The sequence below is a fragment of the Rhagoletis zephyria genome, unplaced genomic scaffold, assembly GCF_001687245.7.
Source record: "Rhagoletis zephyria isolate East Lansing unplaced genomic scaffold, Rhagoletis_zephyria_1.1 Rzeph_scaffold_05001, whole genome shotgun sequence".
NCBI lineage: Eukaryota > Metazoa > Arthropoda > Insecta > Diptera > Tephritidae > Rhagoletis > Rhagoletis zephyria.
In genome coordinates this window covers 3,606-20,414 of record NW_016162084.1, presented here as the reverse complement: position 1 = coordinate 20,414, position 16,809 = coordinate 3,606, and the positions used below count along the sequence as shown (strand labels likewise).

Sequence of the window (16,809 nt, the reverse complement as noted above, 5' to 3'; positions counted from 1 at the left end):
ATGTTGCGAAGTCCTGAGCACGCCCTAAAGTGGCACCAGCCGAGGCAAGAGTTGCACTTGACTGATGTCACGTAACGGTATATTCTGGACAGACAAACAGAGCAGATTGTCGGAGGGACTAGGAGTTGCCGGCGGGGGTGTGAGGGTGCTATTGTGTTTGTTTTTGTGTCTATTGTTGTGTTGTGTTGGGGTGTGGGTGTGTTCTGCCCAGGCGGGTGGTGGTTTGCCGTGGAGACGGTCCGGTTCGCACAGCATGGGGCCACGAACGACGTGGTCCATTGCCGGTGCGTACGCAGGCCCGAGCAGTTACGNACCATTATTTCGCTCGCGATCTCGACGGTGCACGTTGTATCCGGCGCAATTCAACAGGNCTAAACCTCCTCCATTATTTCGCTCGCGATCTCGGTGCACGTTGTATCCGGCGCAATTCAACAGGGTTGAATTGCCGTGCAACTTCGTCTCTTGGACCGGAGCTATTAATATTCCATGCCTTCCCATAAAGACAGTTATCTCCTCGATCTTGCTCTGGAGTCCATTACAGTTAAATTGTAGCACCTTTGTGTGCCTTGGGAGACCGATTGTGATGTGTGGTGTTAAAGAGTTGTGTTGCCTGCCGGCCCCCTGCTGTACGTGCTGCAAAAGGGGGTGCTGCCTTGTGGTGGTGGTTGGCGGCGTCGCGGGGGAGGGATGCGACGGGGCAGCACAGCAGGGGCCCACATAGTCACTCGTCCAATCTCGCGTGTTGCGAAGTCCTGAGCATGCCCTAAAGTGGCACCAGCCGAGGCAGGAGTTGCACTTGACTGATGTCACGTTACGGTATATTCTGGACTGACAAACAGAGCAGATTGTCGGAGGGACTAGGAGTTGCCGGCGGCGGTGTGTGGGTGCTATTGTGTTTGTTTGTGTGTCTATTGTTGTGTTGTGTTGGGGTGTGGGTGTGTTGATTGTGTGCTGCCCAGGCGGGTGGTGGTTTGCCGTGGAGACGGTCCGGTTCGCACAGCATGGGGCCACGAACGACGTGGTCCATTGCCGGTGCGTACGCAGGCCCGAGCAGTTACGGAGGTGACTCCACCCGTCACAGGCATTGCACCTGACCTAGGTGGAGTTTGTATGCAGTCGTCTCTGGCATACGCAGCAGGTGTAGATTTCTGGGTTTGACTCTATGGCAGCCCTGAGCAGAAGGGTGCGGAGAAGGTGTAGCCCTAGGATCGAGCAACGTTTGATGGATTTCGCCGACCTAAACGGGGNGCTAAACGGGGTTAGATCGCCGAAACAACAGCCCTTGGTCGGGTAAAACCCGAGTCATTCCGGTACGTAGAACCGGCTGTCGTGAGAATGGGTAACACTGTTTTATTAAAAGTCTTTAAAGAATTAAAAATATTTATCTCTCTGACAATTATTATGGAAGAACTTTTATAATATCAGTCCTTGAATAATAATATATATGATTGGAAAAAATGTGTATCTTAATATAGTAATTATTAATTGATTGATTGAATAAAAGTTATGTCTCTGGTACTAGTATTTAACCTAGTCCCACTTTTTACCAGAGGTGTGAACCTCCAAAGCAATCAGCACAGGATAGTACAGTAACATAGCGAAGAACATGACAACATGGGATCAGTTGGGGCTTAGTTTGGCTATGTAAGTCCTCGACTGGTCCCAAACTACTCCCCAACAAGTTCCAAACTGTTTCCGAACTGGTCCATAACTAGTCCCGAAGGGGCCTTCAACTAGTTCCGAAGTAATCCCGAAATGGTCCTGAACAGACCCCGTGCTTTAAAAGACTTAAAAAAAATTTCGCACTCATATCAATAGACTTTTATAATATTAAGGGTCAAAAAAGGAGTATTTTAAGACTTAAAAATATGTATATCAATGATTATTATTATGACAAGGCCACGGATGCGCGAGGCTTGGCCACGCGCTGAATGTATGCATATGTATGTACATTTACGTATTTTTTGAGACAGAAATCATATCATGTACTTCGTTTATTATATACATAAAAAATTTTCTCTAAATCCGTTCAGTAGCGTGGTTAAAATATCTCGCTTTTCATTTATACTATGTATAGAAGATAGTAATTTTAAATAGGTGGCAACCCTACTCAAAAAACTTAAGAGTTTTTGTACATGCGAAGGCCATGCACTGCCATTTGGTATCTTATTTTTTTATCCGACGAACGGTGAAGATCTTATAGTTTTTAAACAGGTGGCAACCCTACTCAAAAAACTTAAGAGTTTTTGTACATGCGAAGGCCATGCACTGCCATTTGGTATCTTATTTTTTTATCCGACGAACGGTGAAGATCTTATAGTTTTTAAACAGGTGGCAACCCTACTCAGAAAAATAATACATTATTACACATCCAGAGGCTAAGTCTTTTCGTTTGACAGTGACGGTACAGAACTGATGCCTACGCTTATTATGATTGAATATGGTCATTTTATTAAATATGGCAACCCTATTCAAACAAAAATATTATTGCTTTCTAGAGCCCAATCCCTTTCATTTGACAACTCAANCTGAATATGGTCATTTTATTAAATATGGCAACCCTATTAAAAAAAAAATATTATTGCTTTCTAGAGCCCAATCCCTTTCATTTGACAACTCAACTTTTGTAATAAAACGAACGATGCGAATGTTATAGTTTTTTAGACAGGTGGCAACCTTATTAAAATTCTAAGTAAAAAAAATCATTCTCCTGTCGATACAGAGTATATTATAGAAAATCTCGTCAAAATCCGTTCAGTAGGTTTCGAGATTACTATGCTACTACTATACTATGTATATAGAAGTCTTAAAATATTAGTCATCGATGACTTAAAAAAAATTTCTCACACATAATTAGTATCAAAAGACTTTTATGATGCCTTTGAAAATTTTGATGACTTTTTTAATACTCCACCATGAAATAATTATTATTCTGGGTCTCTGACTAGTACAGGACCGCGCCGCCTTGTAACCAACACTAGTAACCAAAATGTTTCAAATATATGGAGAAAACATGGTTACATTAACATTGCGATGTCATTAAACCTGCCCACTTCTGGGGCCACCACTGTATAACATGGGACCACCTAGACAACTACTCCTTTGGACCATGGCACATTCGGCAAACGAATCATATTGCCGATGGGCCACGAAGAGATACACATATATCAGTTCTTTACGTTTGAAGTGTCTAGGTCAGGCAAAACAAGGTCCTTTTGCGCATACTTTAAAACTACTTCCCAGTGGAGTCCACCTGGTGCTCAAATTTTTGCAGGGAAATTCTTTGAGTCATACATATGTATTCATTTGATATCTACTCAAAATTTTGATATTGATAATTATTAAGCCTCATTGCGTAAGTCGTAAATTAGGCTAAATTGTAAGACACGACAACATTGGCATTGTCTACTGTCGTGCTGAAATAAGTAAAAGACGAAATTCATCGAAAACTATGCAGTGCTGCCAAGTTTTTCCGTTTTAATACACTAGTCAGGTCGANGGTCTACTGTCGTGATGAAATAAGTAAAAGACGAAAATCGTCGAAAACTATGCAGTGCTGCCAACTTTTTCCGTTTTAATACACTAGTCAGGTCGAAATTTAGGCAATGACATGAAATTTCTCGAAAAACGACTTGCATTCGACAAAACTCTCGCAAGAGGCTGATTGTTAACTAATACATATTTACGTTTTTAAATTAAAAAAAAAAAATTCTTTTATTATTATGTGAAAAGCCGTTTGGTGTTTAAATAAATCTAAATCTAAATAGCGCACATGCAAAATAAATGCATTTAAAAAGTCTTTAGTACCCACTTACATATATAAATATGTACTTACATTCATTCGTATAAAATTGACATCAGTCAAATAATGTAGGNTGCTAAAAAAAATTTCTTTTATTATTATGTGAAAAGACGATTGGCGTTTAAATAAATCTAAATCTAAATAGCGCACATGCAAAATAAATGCATTTAAAAAGTCTTTAGTACCCACTTACATATATAAATATGTACTTACATTCATTCGTATAAAATTGACATCAGTCAAATAATGTAGGATATTAAACACGATGTTGCCGCGAGAGCACTCGGCCGGAGCTGTACAGGGACTGAATTCGCTGCAGTCGTTACTAAGTTTCAAATCATGATAATACTCAAAACACATCACCAATAAGTTTTGGAGCAATACAATATCATCAGACTGAAATCGAGTAAGAAATTAAAATAATTTGCCACAAATTAAATAATGATATATGTATGTACATACATTCAAATCAAAGCATGAGCTCTTATTGACCAGAAGTGCAGCGTAATTTGGTATTGACCATGGTCGACAACATGTGTCAGTGAGCTCTTCTTTCTGACAAAATTCGCCATAGCTAGGGACAGCGATAATTTGATTCTGTAATTGACACATTGACAACAGTCCATTAAGGTCAAAAAGTGAGTCTGTTGCATTAGGGCCTATACGCACAACAACAAAATGAGAGTAATCGTTAGATGGCGAGTCACAAAAATAACCATCCACATGGGGACCGTCTACACCCCAACTAGGTGGCACTGGAGCCTGTTTCAGTATATTCCAGGTACTCTTTTTTATTTGCACCTTTTCGCGGTGGTAATCTTCATCTATGGATGTCGTGTTACGTCCATACTCAAAACGTTCGCTCCGATTAGACCTTTCCATGGAGGAAAACGAATCATTTGTAATTTCATAATCGCGAAAAACACCGCTATCACCGTGCCATTGTGTTGGTAAGAGATCACTCCCATTATTTTTATGTGTTATGTTGAATTCATTCTTGAGAAATGAAACTTTTTTACTCAAATGTAATTCTTTATTTTTGTGATGTTTCGGATTTTTGGGTCTTTTCTGACTCTTGCGTTTGTGCGCTCGATTATGAAGTTGGTGTTTCCACTTCTTATTCACGTGATGATGGCTAATAGCATTGTAATCTCGCAAATCATTGGGATCCGTTACAAGGCTTCCAAACGGGCCCGTTTCCTGTATCAGATTATTCCAAGCGGTTAGACGTTTTCCTAATACAGTGCCTCGTGTTTCAAAGCCCTGAAAAAAATAAAAGTGTACCACAGATTGTAAAAGCATTTGAGTACAAGATGAATAGTAAGCAGAGTTTAAGACCAATAATGCATATGACACAAACCGAAGTAATGCACACATGCACAGTTTCGACTCAAAACCGAAATAATGCATATGACAAAAACCGAAATAGTGCATACACGAAAACGAACTTATTTCTACGTAGGTATATAGGTATTCGGCCGCGCTTAGGTATTATAACCCTTACTAAATAGAATTTTCTTTCTTTGCCCTTTTAGAACTTCTTTCTGCGTAGGCGGCCTTCGTCCGCGCTTAGGGATTATAACTCTTACTAAGTAGAATTCTCCTTTCTGTGTTGCCGGAAAAGGGGACCGGAAGTAGTTTTGCGCAGAATTTCTCTGCGTAGGCGGCCTCCGGCCGCGCTTAAGGATTATATCCCTCACTAAGTACAATTCTGCTTTCTATGTTGCTGGAAAAGGGCCGGAAGCATTTTGCGCAGATCTTCTTTCTTTTATTTTTGATAACAAACAAATTCATTGAACCATAAATTGAACATCAAGAATTTAAACAAGTATAAAAACAAGGCGAATTTATATAAGGTGGTGTTACTAGGTTAATTCCTTATCTTTTTGGACTAAAATCTGAAACATCACACAAGCACAAGCACAATAAACACTTACTATATCAATTATTTTTTGCCTCCTTCCAATTTCAATTCACTTTTCTTACTTTTTAGATTATTCTCACTTTTTGCGTATTCTTTAATTTTCGTTAATTTAAATTCAGTTGAGTTTGACACTTTTCAGGATTTTGCCANCTGACTATTTCTGGGAGATAAGGAACGCTCCTACTAGCTCAGCTGATTTTGTGTATGTGTTTCGCCGCGCGGCTTCCGATATCAAATTGAAAAATTTTGTTTGAATTTCAACACATACTCTTACAGATTTTGACAGTTTATGCCGCCAAAGCAAAAACAANTATTTCTGGGAGATAAGGAACGCTCCTACTAGCACAGCTGATTTTGTGTATGTGTTTCGCCGCACGGCTTCCGATATCAAATTGAAAAATTTTGTTTGAATTTCAACACATACTATTACAGATTTTGACAGTTTATGCCGCCAAAGCAAAAACAAAATACATGTAAATTTTTGTTTTTGTACTCCTGCTATCACCTAACATACAGGTAAAATACCCTACATATACTCCCCCTCTACAGGTAAAATACCCTACAATGCATACTTTCGTTTTAAAAGCGAAATAATGCATATGAAAACAAACGAAGTAATGGATACAAGCACAGTTTCGGTTGAAACCGTAATAATGTCGAAGTGAACAGTTTCCATATGCGCAATTTCGGTGCCCCCTTCAATTTCATATTGAACAGGTAATATCAGCAGAGTAGCTAATTTAATTATAATTTTTACCAGCAATCACCCGGCTTTCCTGGAGGAACTTTAAAAATTAATTTCGCGTTGTTGACATAACATATAAAGGGAAACAAATAACCTAAAGTTTTAATTCGTCTTTTAAAGCCCCCTTTACAACCATTTATAGCAATTTAAAAAAATAAATTTGTATGGATGGCAGAGCTATTATCCCAACTTTCTTGATTTCCAGTGTATTGAAGGTAGAATACGAGGAATATTACTTTTTACAGAAGTTTATTGCATTAAATTTTCAAGCAAGAAATATATGAAGGAATAGTATAAACGGTGTGGTACCGTGTAGATAATAAGGCTTGGCCATCAAAATATGTAATAAATACTAAAAAAAAATTTTAATGCTACATACATATGTGCCATAATGTAATGTACATAAATGTACACAGCATTAAGTTAATAGATCCAAGTAAAATTTGAGAAGTATTCTTGCAACTGTACGATGATTCTTGCTGAATGCGGTTTTATAAATAAATCATTAGTTCGGTTTATAGAGTTCTGACTGTATATATGATGTATGGAAAGGGCATCTCTCATATCGTCGCTGAAATGCAAAAAAAAACACAACTAACTATTTTTATGTATTGCATAAAAAGATGTGGGGACTTATAACTCGATGAAATGCATCATTATCAATCAAAACGCGAATTTTGGATTTTTAGTAAGCTATGTATTTCAGCGACGATGTGCGTAACGCCCTTACGCTCCATACTATACTAGCGATATGTATCAGGGTCGACAACTATTTTTAATACTACCAAAACTGTTTGATAATAACATTAGTGGAATTTAGTAGACTCTGTTCTAACATTTTCAAAACTTATTTATTACTTTTGCATATTTTTGTACAAAAGAAAGTTTGCGAAAATGCAAAATAAGAAAAACAATTTTTTAATAGCCTAAAAGCTATTTCGAAAATTTGTAATTTGGAATTTGTAAATTATAAATAATAAATTTAGCCATCTAAAAATAAATTGCCTCCTATGTAAACTTTGTTCGGAAAAGGCCTATTACTTAACTATGTCTGTCTTATTTTTGCAAGCTCAAATCTTTCATATTTTTGTTGTTGCATACAAATTCCCCAGTTTTTGGGGAGTGATATAAATCTGGATCGTTACGGTTACTTAGACCCGACTGTCGTGGTGACGAATCTTTCATATTCGTTTGCATCAGTGGCGGATTTACGAAGGTGGTTCTCGGGTTCAAAATGAGCTTTCTGGCAATGCTGTTAAATCTGGTCAAAGAGGTTTTTGAAATTTTNGGACTTATAACTCGATGAAATGCATCATTATCAATCAAAACGCGAATTTCGGATTTTTAGTAAGCTATGTATTTCAGCGACGATGTGCGTAACGCCCTTACGCTCCATACTATACTAGCGATATGTATCAGGGTCGACAACTATTTTTAATACTACCAAAACTGTTTGATAATAACATTAGTGGAATTTAGTAGACTCTGTTCTAACATTTTCAAAACTTATTTATTACTTTTGCATATTTTTGTACAAAAGAAAGTTTGCGAAAATGCAAAATAAGAAAAACAATTTTTTAATAGCCTAAAAGCTATTTCGAAAATTTGTAATTTGGAATTTGTAAATTATAAATAATAAATTTAGCCATCTAAAAATAAATTGCCTCCTATGTAAACTTTGTTCGGAAAAGGCCTATTACTTAACTATGTTTGTCTTATTTTTGCAAGCTCAAATCTTTCATATTTTTGTTGTTGCATACAAATTCCCCAGTTTTTGGGGAGTGATACTGGAGTGACAGTCCTTGGTCAGATATAAATCTGGATCGTTACGGTTACTTAGACCCGACTGTCGTGGTGACGAATCTTTCATATTCGTTTGCATCAGTGGCGGATTTACGAAGGTGGTTCTCAGGTTCAAAATGAGCTTTCTGGCAATGCTGTTAAATCTGGTCAAAGAGGTTTTTGAAATTTTGACCATCCGCTCGTCTTAACCTCCGATTTCAAACTTATTTTCGGAAGGATTTAGAACACTTTCATAAGCTTCATCAAATTTCTTGCGTTTATAAAAGTTGTAGTCATTTTTGGGGATCAAAACACTGAACAGATTTGTTTTTGATAAAATGACTCTGAAGATGAGTTATGCTCCCAGAGTCAACGTCGCATCTATTTCTTTGGCTTTTATTGGTGTGTGGTTTCCTGATATCAATGTCGTATTCTGTGCATACTTCGCTCTTATTTTCGAAAAGTTCGTGAAAATGATTTTCAGCATTTTATTTACTTGTTTATTTATTTAATCAAATGGAATACAAATCCTTACTGACTACAAAACAAAGAGCTTAAACACTACCTAAAATAATTTAGCCACATGTTTCGAAATTCCTGCATGGCATCTTTTGCAAAGTTCATTTGCTTACTCAAAGGCAAGACGTTGGAGTGCACCGACACACATTTTTAACACATATCTAAAGTAGAAATAAAAAGCAGCCAGGAACTGAAGTTTTTGTTTGTGGTTTTTCCAACTTGCTAAAACTCCTTTCTAAAGACACTTTACATGCGAGGTGTAACGGCTCCCCCAATCACTTTTAGAAATTCTACAATTTGACAGACTTTTCAAAAGTACTTGCACTTGCAACGTCTAACAGCTGCTTTAGATGGCCTTATTTCACATTCACACGATAGTCGGGTCTACGTAACCGAAAGGGCCCAGATTTATATCTGGCCAAGGACTGTTACTCCAGGAACACTCCCCAAACACTCTTTGGGGGAATTTGTATGCTGTTACAACAACAACATGGCCTTATTTCTACATACATATATAGGTTGTCCAGACAACCCGCCTACCCCTCGTATAGCCAACAAAATCGGGGATGCTCTATCTTTTGGTGGTATTATTGACTTTCGGTTTGGGTTAAACTGATCGGAAGTCCATTTTTTAATTAGACATACATAGGTACATGTTTTTAAAACAGATTAGGATTCTGAGGATAAAAATAAGTTACGCTTGTTTGAAACTTTTTTCTCAATAGTGCCGTTTTCAGCCTTTAAATAACCTTCGAACTTTTACTCGTAATGGACTTCTTAAATGGGTGAAAATCATTCAGGTTCTGCAACTCACTTCCGGGAGAATTCAAAGTGGCTTTTGTTGAATTTCACTTGGAATTTTTTATTGGAAAACGAAAAGATATGAATTACTACCAAATCGGGGATGTTCTATCTATTGGTCTCGACCAGAAGTGCGTGAAACTAGCCGAAAGTGATTTTTTTTAATGGACATATGTACATACATACATATGTACATGGTTTATTTAGCGAAGAATGTTATTTTCAAGTTCTGCCTGGAGCATAGTCCATGAGTCTTGGTTCAAAGTCGTAAGGAGTACATATGAATGTATTTACATACATTATTCTTAACAAAACTTGTGCATATGTGAGTACATACATATGTACATGCATACATATAATAAACATACATATGTACATACATACCTAAATATGTATACACATATTTAAGTACATGTGCAAGTCCAATGTAAAAACATTCATTTAGGTTTAAGTTAAGCAATGATGACATACCAATGTGGGATCGGTGAAATCAGGTGCTGTATTCATGGTCAAGGACACTGTAATGCAAGCTGTACACAAAACCGCCACGGCCAGGACCATTAGATAAGGCCGCCGCACTAAGAAGTTATAGTACCAATGCATATACATTCCCAACACAAAGGCCAAAAACAAATTCAATTCTCCTCCAGCTGTCAATCCACAGGATACAATTATTTATGTAACTTCCGTTAATTATATTAACATCCTTTGTGTGCAGTTGATATTGCAATTGTCGACTCGAGTTTCTTCAAAAACTGTTTTTTTTTTGTAGTCTATAGGACTGAGCTCGTTACCCAGCGTTAGCTTTTTTTATAAAATAATGGTACTCCTTTTATTAATTCATACTTTATATGCTTCGCACACTTTTCACTAAATATGAATATACCTATAATAATTGCAAATTTATATGGAAAACGACTACAGGTATTTACTAAGCATTTTACTAAGCAAATAATGCGAGGATAATGACCAGTGTGCGGACTACCGCGAATTCATATTACAACAAACACACTAGCTTTGTTTCTCAACTGATAATTATCACAAATTATCACTAATTTCTGCTGCAAAGCGTTTCTTAACCCAAAAAACTAGCAGAAACTAGCAGCTCTCGATCTTACGCTCTTCTTTTTTTGGCTTTCCTGATAATTTCTGCTAGTAAAATTTTTACTAGCAGAAACTAGCAGCTGTCAAAATGGATAAACAAAAATTCGGGTCAAATACTTTCAATATTCAAATACACCTATCAGCTGATTACTTGCTAGTTTTACGTTTCTTTACTTTTTTGTTATTTCGCTCTCTGTGAGCTTAATTCTTTGAATTTTCTCATTCTTCTTCTTCCTGATAATTATTTGCTAGAAAAGAAAAGAAACAAACCTACAATTGGGTTTTGATAGGCTAGTCTCCCCTGAACCGTTTTTTTTTTCCAAATTTTTGGCCTATGTGCGCTTTTATTCGAAACCTAAATGTTTCGGTACCGAGTATCGAGAGTATTGGATACTTAAAAGTATTAACTCAGCACGTCACTACTGCTGTCATCTCGACTGTGACGTCAGCAAAATAGCTTATTCTGTCAAATTCACTGAGAGCCGATTAGCGCTGTTGCCATCGGCGCCACCTTATGTACTCACAATGTAAAAGGTGACGTGTTTGTTATAGATATGTTTATATCGCATGTGTTTCATTATATATAATAACTTTTACAGAAAACTAGAGCTTAAAGCCCTGTATGCAGCTCTCAAGAAAACGGTCAAGAAAAAATTGCCATTATTTCGCGTGTGTGTCCAAGAAATTTTGACATTTTTGATACCTCACAGCCTGTTGCCTCACTCTTTCCGTAAGAAATAATGGAACGGGTATATACATGATTCAATAATACAAGGTTCGATAAACTGACAGTTGTCTCTCTTGCACCGCTCCCTTAGCAGCAGCACCGTGTTGCTTCTTTGCAAATTTCCTTGGAAAAAGTGTAGCTTTGGTGTGATATAGAAGTATAAGCTTTTGTGCAATATGCTTATTTGTATATGCATATGAAGCATATTTAACTGATAAAAACATAAGTTGTTTTTAAATTGGATGTTTACATCAATCATATAGTAGTTTTATTTGAATTTTGAGCCATTTTGCAGTTTTATACAGCTAAATAGCACATAAATTAGGTAATTCACGGAGCTATATCAATATTACGTTCAATATTTCGTTTAAAATGTCAGATTTCCTGCAAGTACATTAGAATTTACAAAGGGAATATCACTACTAATTGCGTACTTTCCTACTACAATTTTCGCACCAAGAGATTTCATTCTTCCCCTTTCTCCGTCCTTCGTAAAGGCAACCTTTTGTAAGGGAGTGTCAAACCGCGGCTGTCAATAATTATCTAACCTTGTATTATTGAATCATGCATGGGTTCAAGGTACTAAAAATGTCAGTTCTAATAAAACATCGATGCATGCAAGCAAAACATCGATAGTTTCGATGCATCGATGTTTTTTCGACATTACTACACTTCTGATTTTAAACAGCTGATGATCATTTGGAGCGAGCGGCGGGTTATTTAATAGTGCAATTGGAATTAATTTTCAATGGATATTTGGCTGTAATGCTGCGTCAACTTTCAAACTCAATAAGAAGGCAATTGAAAACTAATGGGAACTCAGCTAAACTACTTGCTGCCATATCGTCAACAGGGCATCCTAATTGGTTTTATTGCACAAAAGCTACCGGCGGAAATGGAGGCCAAAGGAATAACAATGATAGTGCACGGGACGAAAAGCGTAAAATACGCAAAGCATCAGTTCCAGCAGTCCAAAATCCGTTTGCCAACGTAACAAACAAAACAAAGGAGTCTTACTTGACTATGGTTGAAATATTCGAAGATCGAGACGTTCATCGTCGCAATCATGTAGAGTTTATTTATGCTGCTCTCCGCAACATGGCTGATTTTGGGGTGGAGCACGATATAGAAGTGTACAAAGCGTTGATCAACGTTATGCCCAAGGGAAAGTTTATACCTACCAATGTTTTTCAGGCTGAATTCATGCACTACCCTAAACAACAACAGTGCATTATAGATTTGTTAGAACAAATGGAAGATTTAGGTGTGATGCCTGACTATGAAATGGAGGCAATGTTGTTGAATATATTCGGACGACGGGGGCATCCATTACGTAAGTACTGGCGTATGATGTATTGGATGCCCAAATTTAAGAATTTATCGCCGTGGCCACTGCCAAATCCAATGCCAGATGATACACTAGAGATAGCCAAGATGGCAATTGAACGTATGTGTACAGTAGACTTACGGTCCAAAGTTTCTGTCTATGAAACTACAATTGTCAGAGATGCCGTCGATGAAACGTGGATTGTAAGTGGGATGAGTGCGGAACAGTCGCATCTTTTACGTGTTCATCCCCGTCACAAAGCGGTTTATATAGAAGGCCCGTTTTTAATTTGGTTGCGAAATCGCTCTATTAACTACTTCACTCTACGAGCTGATCCAGATCTTGAATTTCTTCAAAGCCTAAAACAAAATGAACATGAAGATCAGGACGGTATGTAAATATCTATATGCAAGAATTATTTTTTATGAGTTAAATACATCCATAAGCATATCTGATTGACTTAAAAATCTGAATTTACTAGATGTTTCCCGATTAAGGACGCCGGTTCTCGGTGCAGCAATGCCGCGAACACAGAATCAAGTTGGTAAAAATCGTTCAGTTCATCAACAAGAAGATGGTACTATATTCGCAATTTGTGCAACTGGAACCTCAACAAAAGACTCATTACTATCCTGGATACGACTGTTGGAGAATAACGGGAATCCAACGCTTGGTGAAATACCTGTATTATTCAGGGTTTCATCTGCTATTGCTGCGAAAGCAATTGAGATAGAAAGCAACACGACGAAATCGGGTAAGAAATTTTGACCATCCGCTCGTCTTAACCTCCGATTTCAAACTTATTTTCGGAAGGATTTAGAACACTTTCATAAGCTTCATCAAATTTCTTGCGTTTATAAAAGTTGTAGTCATTTTTGGGGATCAAAACACTGAACAGATTTGTTTTTGATAAAATGACTCTGAAGATGAGTTATGCTCCCAGAGTCAACGTCGCATCTATTTCTTTGGCTTTTATTGGTGTGTGGTTTCCTGATATCAATGTCGTATTCTGTGCATACTTCGCTCTTATTTTCGAAAAATGATTTTCAGCATTTTATTTACTTGTTTATTTATTTAATCAAATGGAATACAAATCCTTACTGACTACAAAACAAAGAGCTTAAACACTACCTAAAATAATTTAGCCACATGTTTCGAAATTCCTGCATGGCATCTTTTGCAAAGTTCATTTGCTTACTCAAAGGCAAGACGTTGGAGTGCACCGACACACATTTTTAACACATATCTAAAGTAGAAATAAAAAGCAGCCAGGAACTGAAGTTTTTGTTTGTGGTTTTTCCAACTTGCTAAAACTCCTTTCTAAAGACACTTTACATGCGAGGTGTAACGGCTCCCCCAATCACTTTTAGAAATTCTACAATTTGACAGACTTTTCAAAAGTACTTGCACTTGCAACGTCTAACAGCTGCTTTAGATGGCCTTATTTCACATTCACACGATAGTCGGGTCTACGTAACCGAAAGGGCCCAGATTTATATCTGGCCAAGGACTGTTACTCCAGGAACACTCCCCAAACACTCTTTGGGGGAATTTGTATGCTGTTACAACAACAACATGGCCTTATTTCTACATACATATATAGGTTGTCCAGACAACCCGCCTACCCCTCGTATAGCCAACAAAATCGGGGATGCTCTATCTTTTGGTGGTATTATTGACTTTCGGTTTGGGTTAAACTGATCGGAAGTCCATTTTTTAATTAGACATACATAGGTACATGTTTTTAAAACAGATTAGGATTCTGAGGATAAAAATAAGTTACGCTTGTTTGAAACTTTTTTCTCAATAGTGCCGTTTTCAGCCTTTAAATAACCTTCGAACTTTTACTCGTAATGGACTTCTTAAATGGGTGAAAATCATTCAGGTTCTGCAACTCACTTCCGGGAGAATTCAAAGTGGCTTTTGTTGAATTTCACTTGGAATTTTTTATTGGAAAACGAAAAGATATGAATTACTACCAAATCGGGGATGTTCTATCTATTGGTCTCGACCAGAAGTGCGTGAAACTAGCCGAAAGTGATTTTTTTTAATGGACATATGTACATACATACATATGTACATGGTTTATTTAGCGAAGAATGTTATTTTCAAGTTCTGCCTGGAGCATAGTCCATGAGTCTTGGTTCAAAGTCGTAAGGAGTACATATGAATGTATTTACATACATTATTCTTAACAAAACTTGTGCATATGTGAGTACATACATATGTACATGCATACATATAATAAACATACATATGTACATACATACCTAAATATGTATACACATATTTAAGTACATGTGCAAGTCCAATGTAAAAACATTCATTTAGGTTTAAGTTAAGCAATGATGACATACCAATGTGGGATCGGTGAAATCAGGTGCTGTATTCATGGTCAAGGACACTGTAATGCAAGCTGTACACAAAACCGCCACGGCCAGGACCATTAGATAAGGCCGCCGCACTAAGAAGTTATAGTACCAATGCATATACATTCCCAACACAAAGGCCAAAAACAAATTCAATTCTCCTCCAGCTGTCAATCCACAGGATACAATTATTTATGTAACTTCCGTTAATTATATTAACATCCTTTGTGTGCAGTTGATATTGCAATTGTCGACTCGAGTTTCTTCAAAAACTGTTTTTTTTTTGTAGTCTATAGGACTGAGCTCGTTACCCAGCGTTAGCTTTTTTTATAAAATAATGGTACTCCTTTTATTAATTCATACTTTATATGCTTCGCACACTTTTCACTAAATATGAATATACCTATAATAATTGCAAATTTATATGGAAAACGACTACAGGTATTTACTAAGCATTTTACTAAGCAAATAATGCGAGGATAATGACCAGTGTGCGGACTACCGCGAATTCATATTACAACAAACACACTAGCTTTGTTTCTCAACTGATAATTATCACAAATTATCACTAATTTCTGCTGCAAAGCGTTTCTTAACCCAAAAAACTAGCAGAAACTAGCAGCTCTCGATCTTACGCTCTTCTTTTTTTGGCTTTCCTGATAATTTCTGCTAGTAAAATTTTTACTAGCAGAAACTAGCAGCTGTCAAAATGGATAAACAAAAATTCGGGTCAAATACTTTCAATATTCAAATACACCTATCAGCTGATTACTTGCTAGTTTTACGTTTCTTTACTTTTTTGTTATTTCGCTCTCTGTGAGCTTAATTCTTTGAATTTTCTCATTCTTCTTCTTCCTGATAATTATTTGCTAGAAAAGAAAAGAAACAAACCTACAATTGGGTTTTGATAGGCTAGTCTCCCCTGAACCGTTTTTTTTCCAGATTTTTGGCCTATGTGCGCTTTTATTCGAAACCTAAATGTTTCGGTACCGAGTATCGAGAGTATTGGATACTTAAAAGTATTAACTCAGCACGTCACTACTGCTGTCATCTCGACTGTGACGTCAGCAAAATAGCTTATTCTGTCAAATTCACTGAGAGCCGATTAGCGCTGTTGCCATCGGCGCCACCTTATGTACTCACAATGTAAAAGGTGACGTGTTTGTTATAGATATGTTTATATCGCATGTGTTTCATTATATATAATAACTTTTACAGAAAACTAGAGCTTAAAGCCCTGTATGCAGCTCTCAAGAAAACGGTCAAGAAAAAATTGCCATTATTTCGCGTGTGTGTCCAAGAAATTTTGACATTTTTGATACCTCACAGCCTGTTGCCTCACTCTTTCCGTAAGAAATAATGGAACGGGTATATACATGATTCAATAATACAAGGTTCGATAAACTGACAGTTGTCTCTCTTGCACCGCTCCCTTAGCAGCAGCACCGTGTTGCTTCTTTGCAAATTTCCTTGGAAAAAGTGTAGCTTTGGTGTGATATAGAAGTATAAGCTTTTGTGCAATATGCTTATTTGTATATGCATATGAAGCATATTTAACTGATAAAAACATAAGTTGTTTTTAAATTGGATGTTTACATCAATCATATAGTAGTTTTATTTGAATTTTGAGCCATTTTGCAGTTTTATACAGCTAAATAGCACATAAATTAGGTAATTCACGGAGCTATATCAATATTACGTTCAATATT

At 37.0% G+C, this 16,809-nt stretch overlaps 2 protein-coding genes across 2 annotated transcripts in view; one reads left to right on the top strand and one right to left on the bottom strand.

The window, feature by feature from the left end:
- Window positions 1–10,619, bottom strand: part of disp (RND transporter family member dispatched) — a 29,961-nt gene extending 19,342 nt beyond the window's left edge. The window contains exons 1-3 of the mRNA XM_017627036.1: window positions 10,045–10,619; window positions 4,265–5,065; window positions 4,016–4,198 (exon numbers count right to left, since the gene is read on the bottom strand). Coding sequence (XP_017482525.1) covers window positions 4,016–4,198; window positions 4,265–5,065; window positions 10,045–10,182 — 1,122 coding nt within the window. The 5' untranslated portion in view covers window positions 10,183–10,619. The remainder of the gene's footprint in view (window positions 1–4,015; window positions 4,199–4,264; window positions 5,066–10,044) is intronic.
- A 1,440-nt stretch (window positions 10,620–12,059) lies between these two features.
- LOC108371461 (evolutionarily conserved signaling intermediate in Toll pathway, mitochondrial-like) lies at window positions 12,060–13,499 on the top strand. The gene is made up of 2 exons (XM_017627031.1): window positions 12,060–13,121; window positions 13,213–13,499. Exons 1-2 carry the CDS (start codon window positions 12,170–12,172, stop codon window positions 13,497–13,499), a joined length of 1,239 nt encoding a protein of 412 aa, XP_017482520.1. The 5' UTR covers window positions 12,060–12,169.
- The last annotated feature ends 3,310 nt before the right edge of the window (window positions 13,500–16,809 follow it).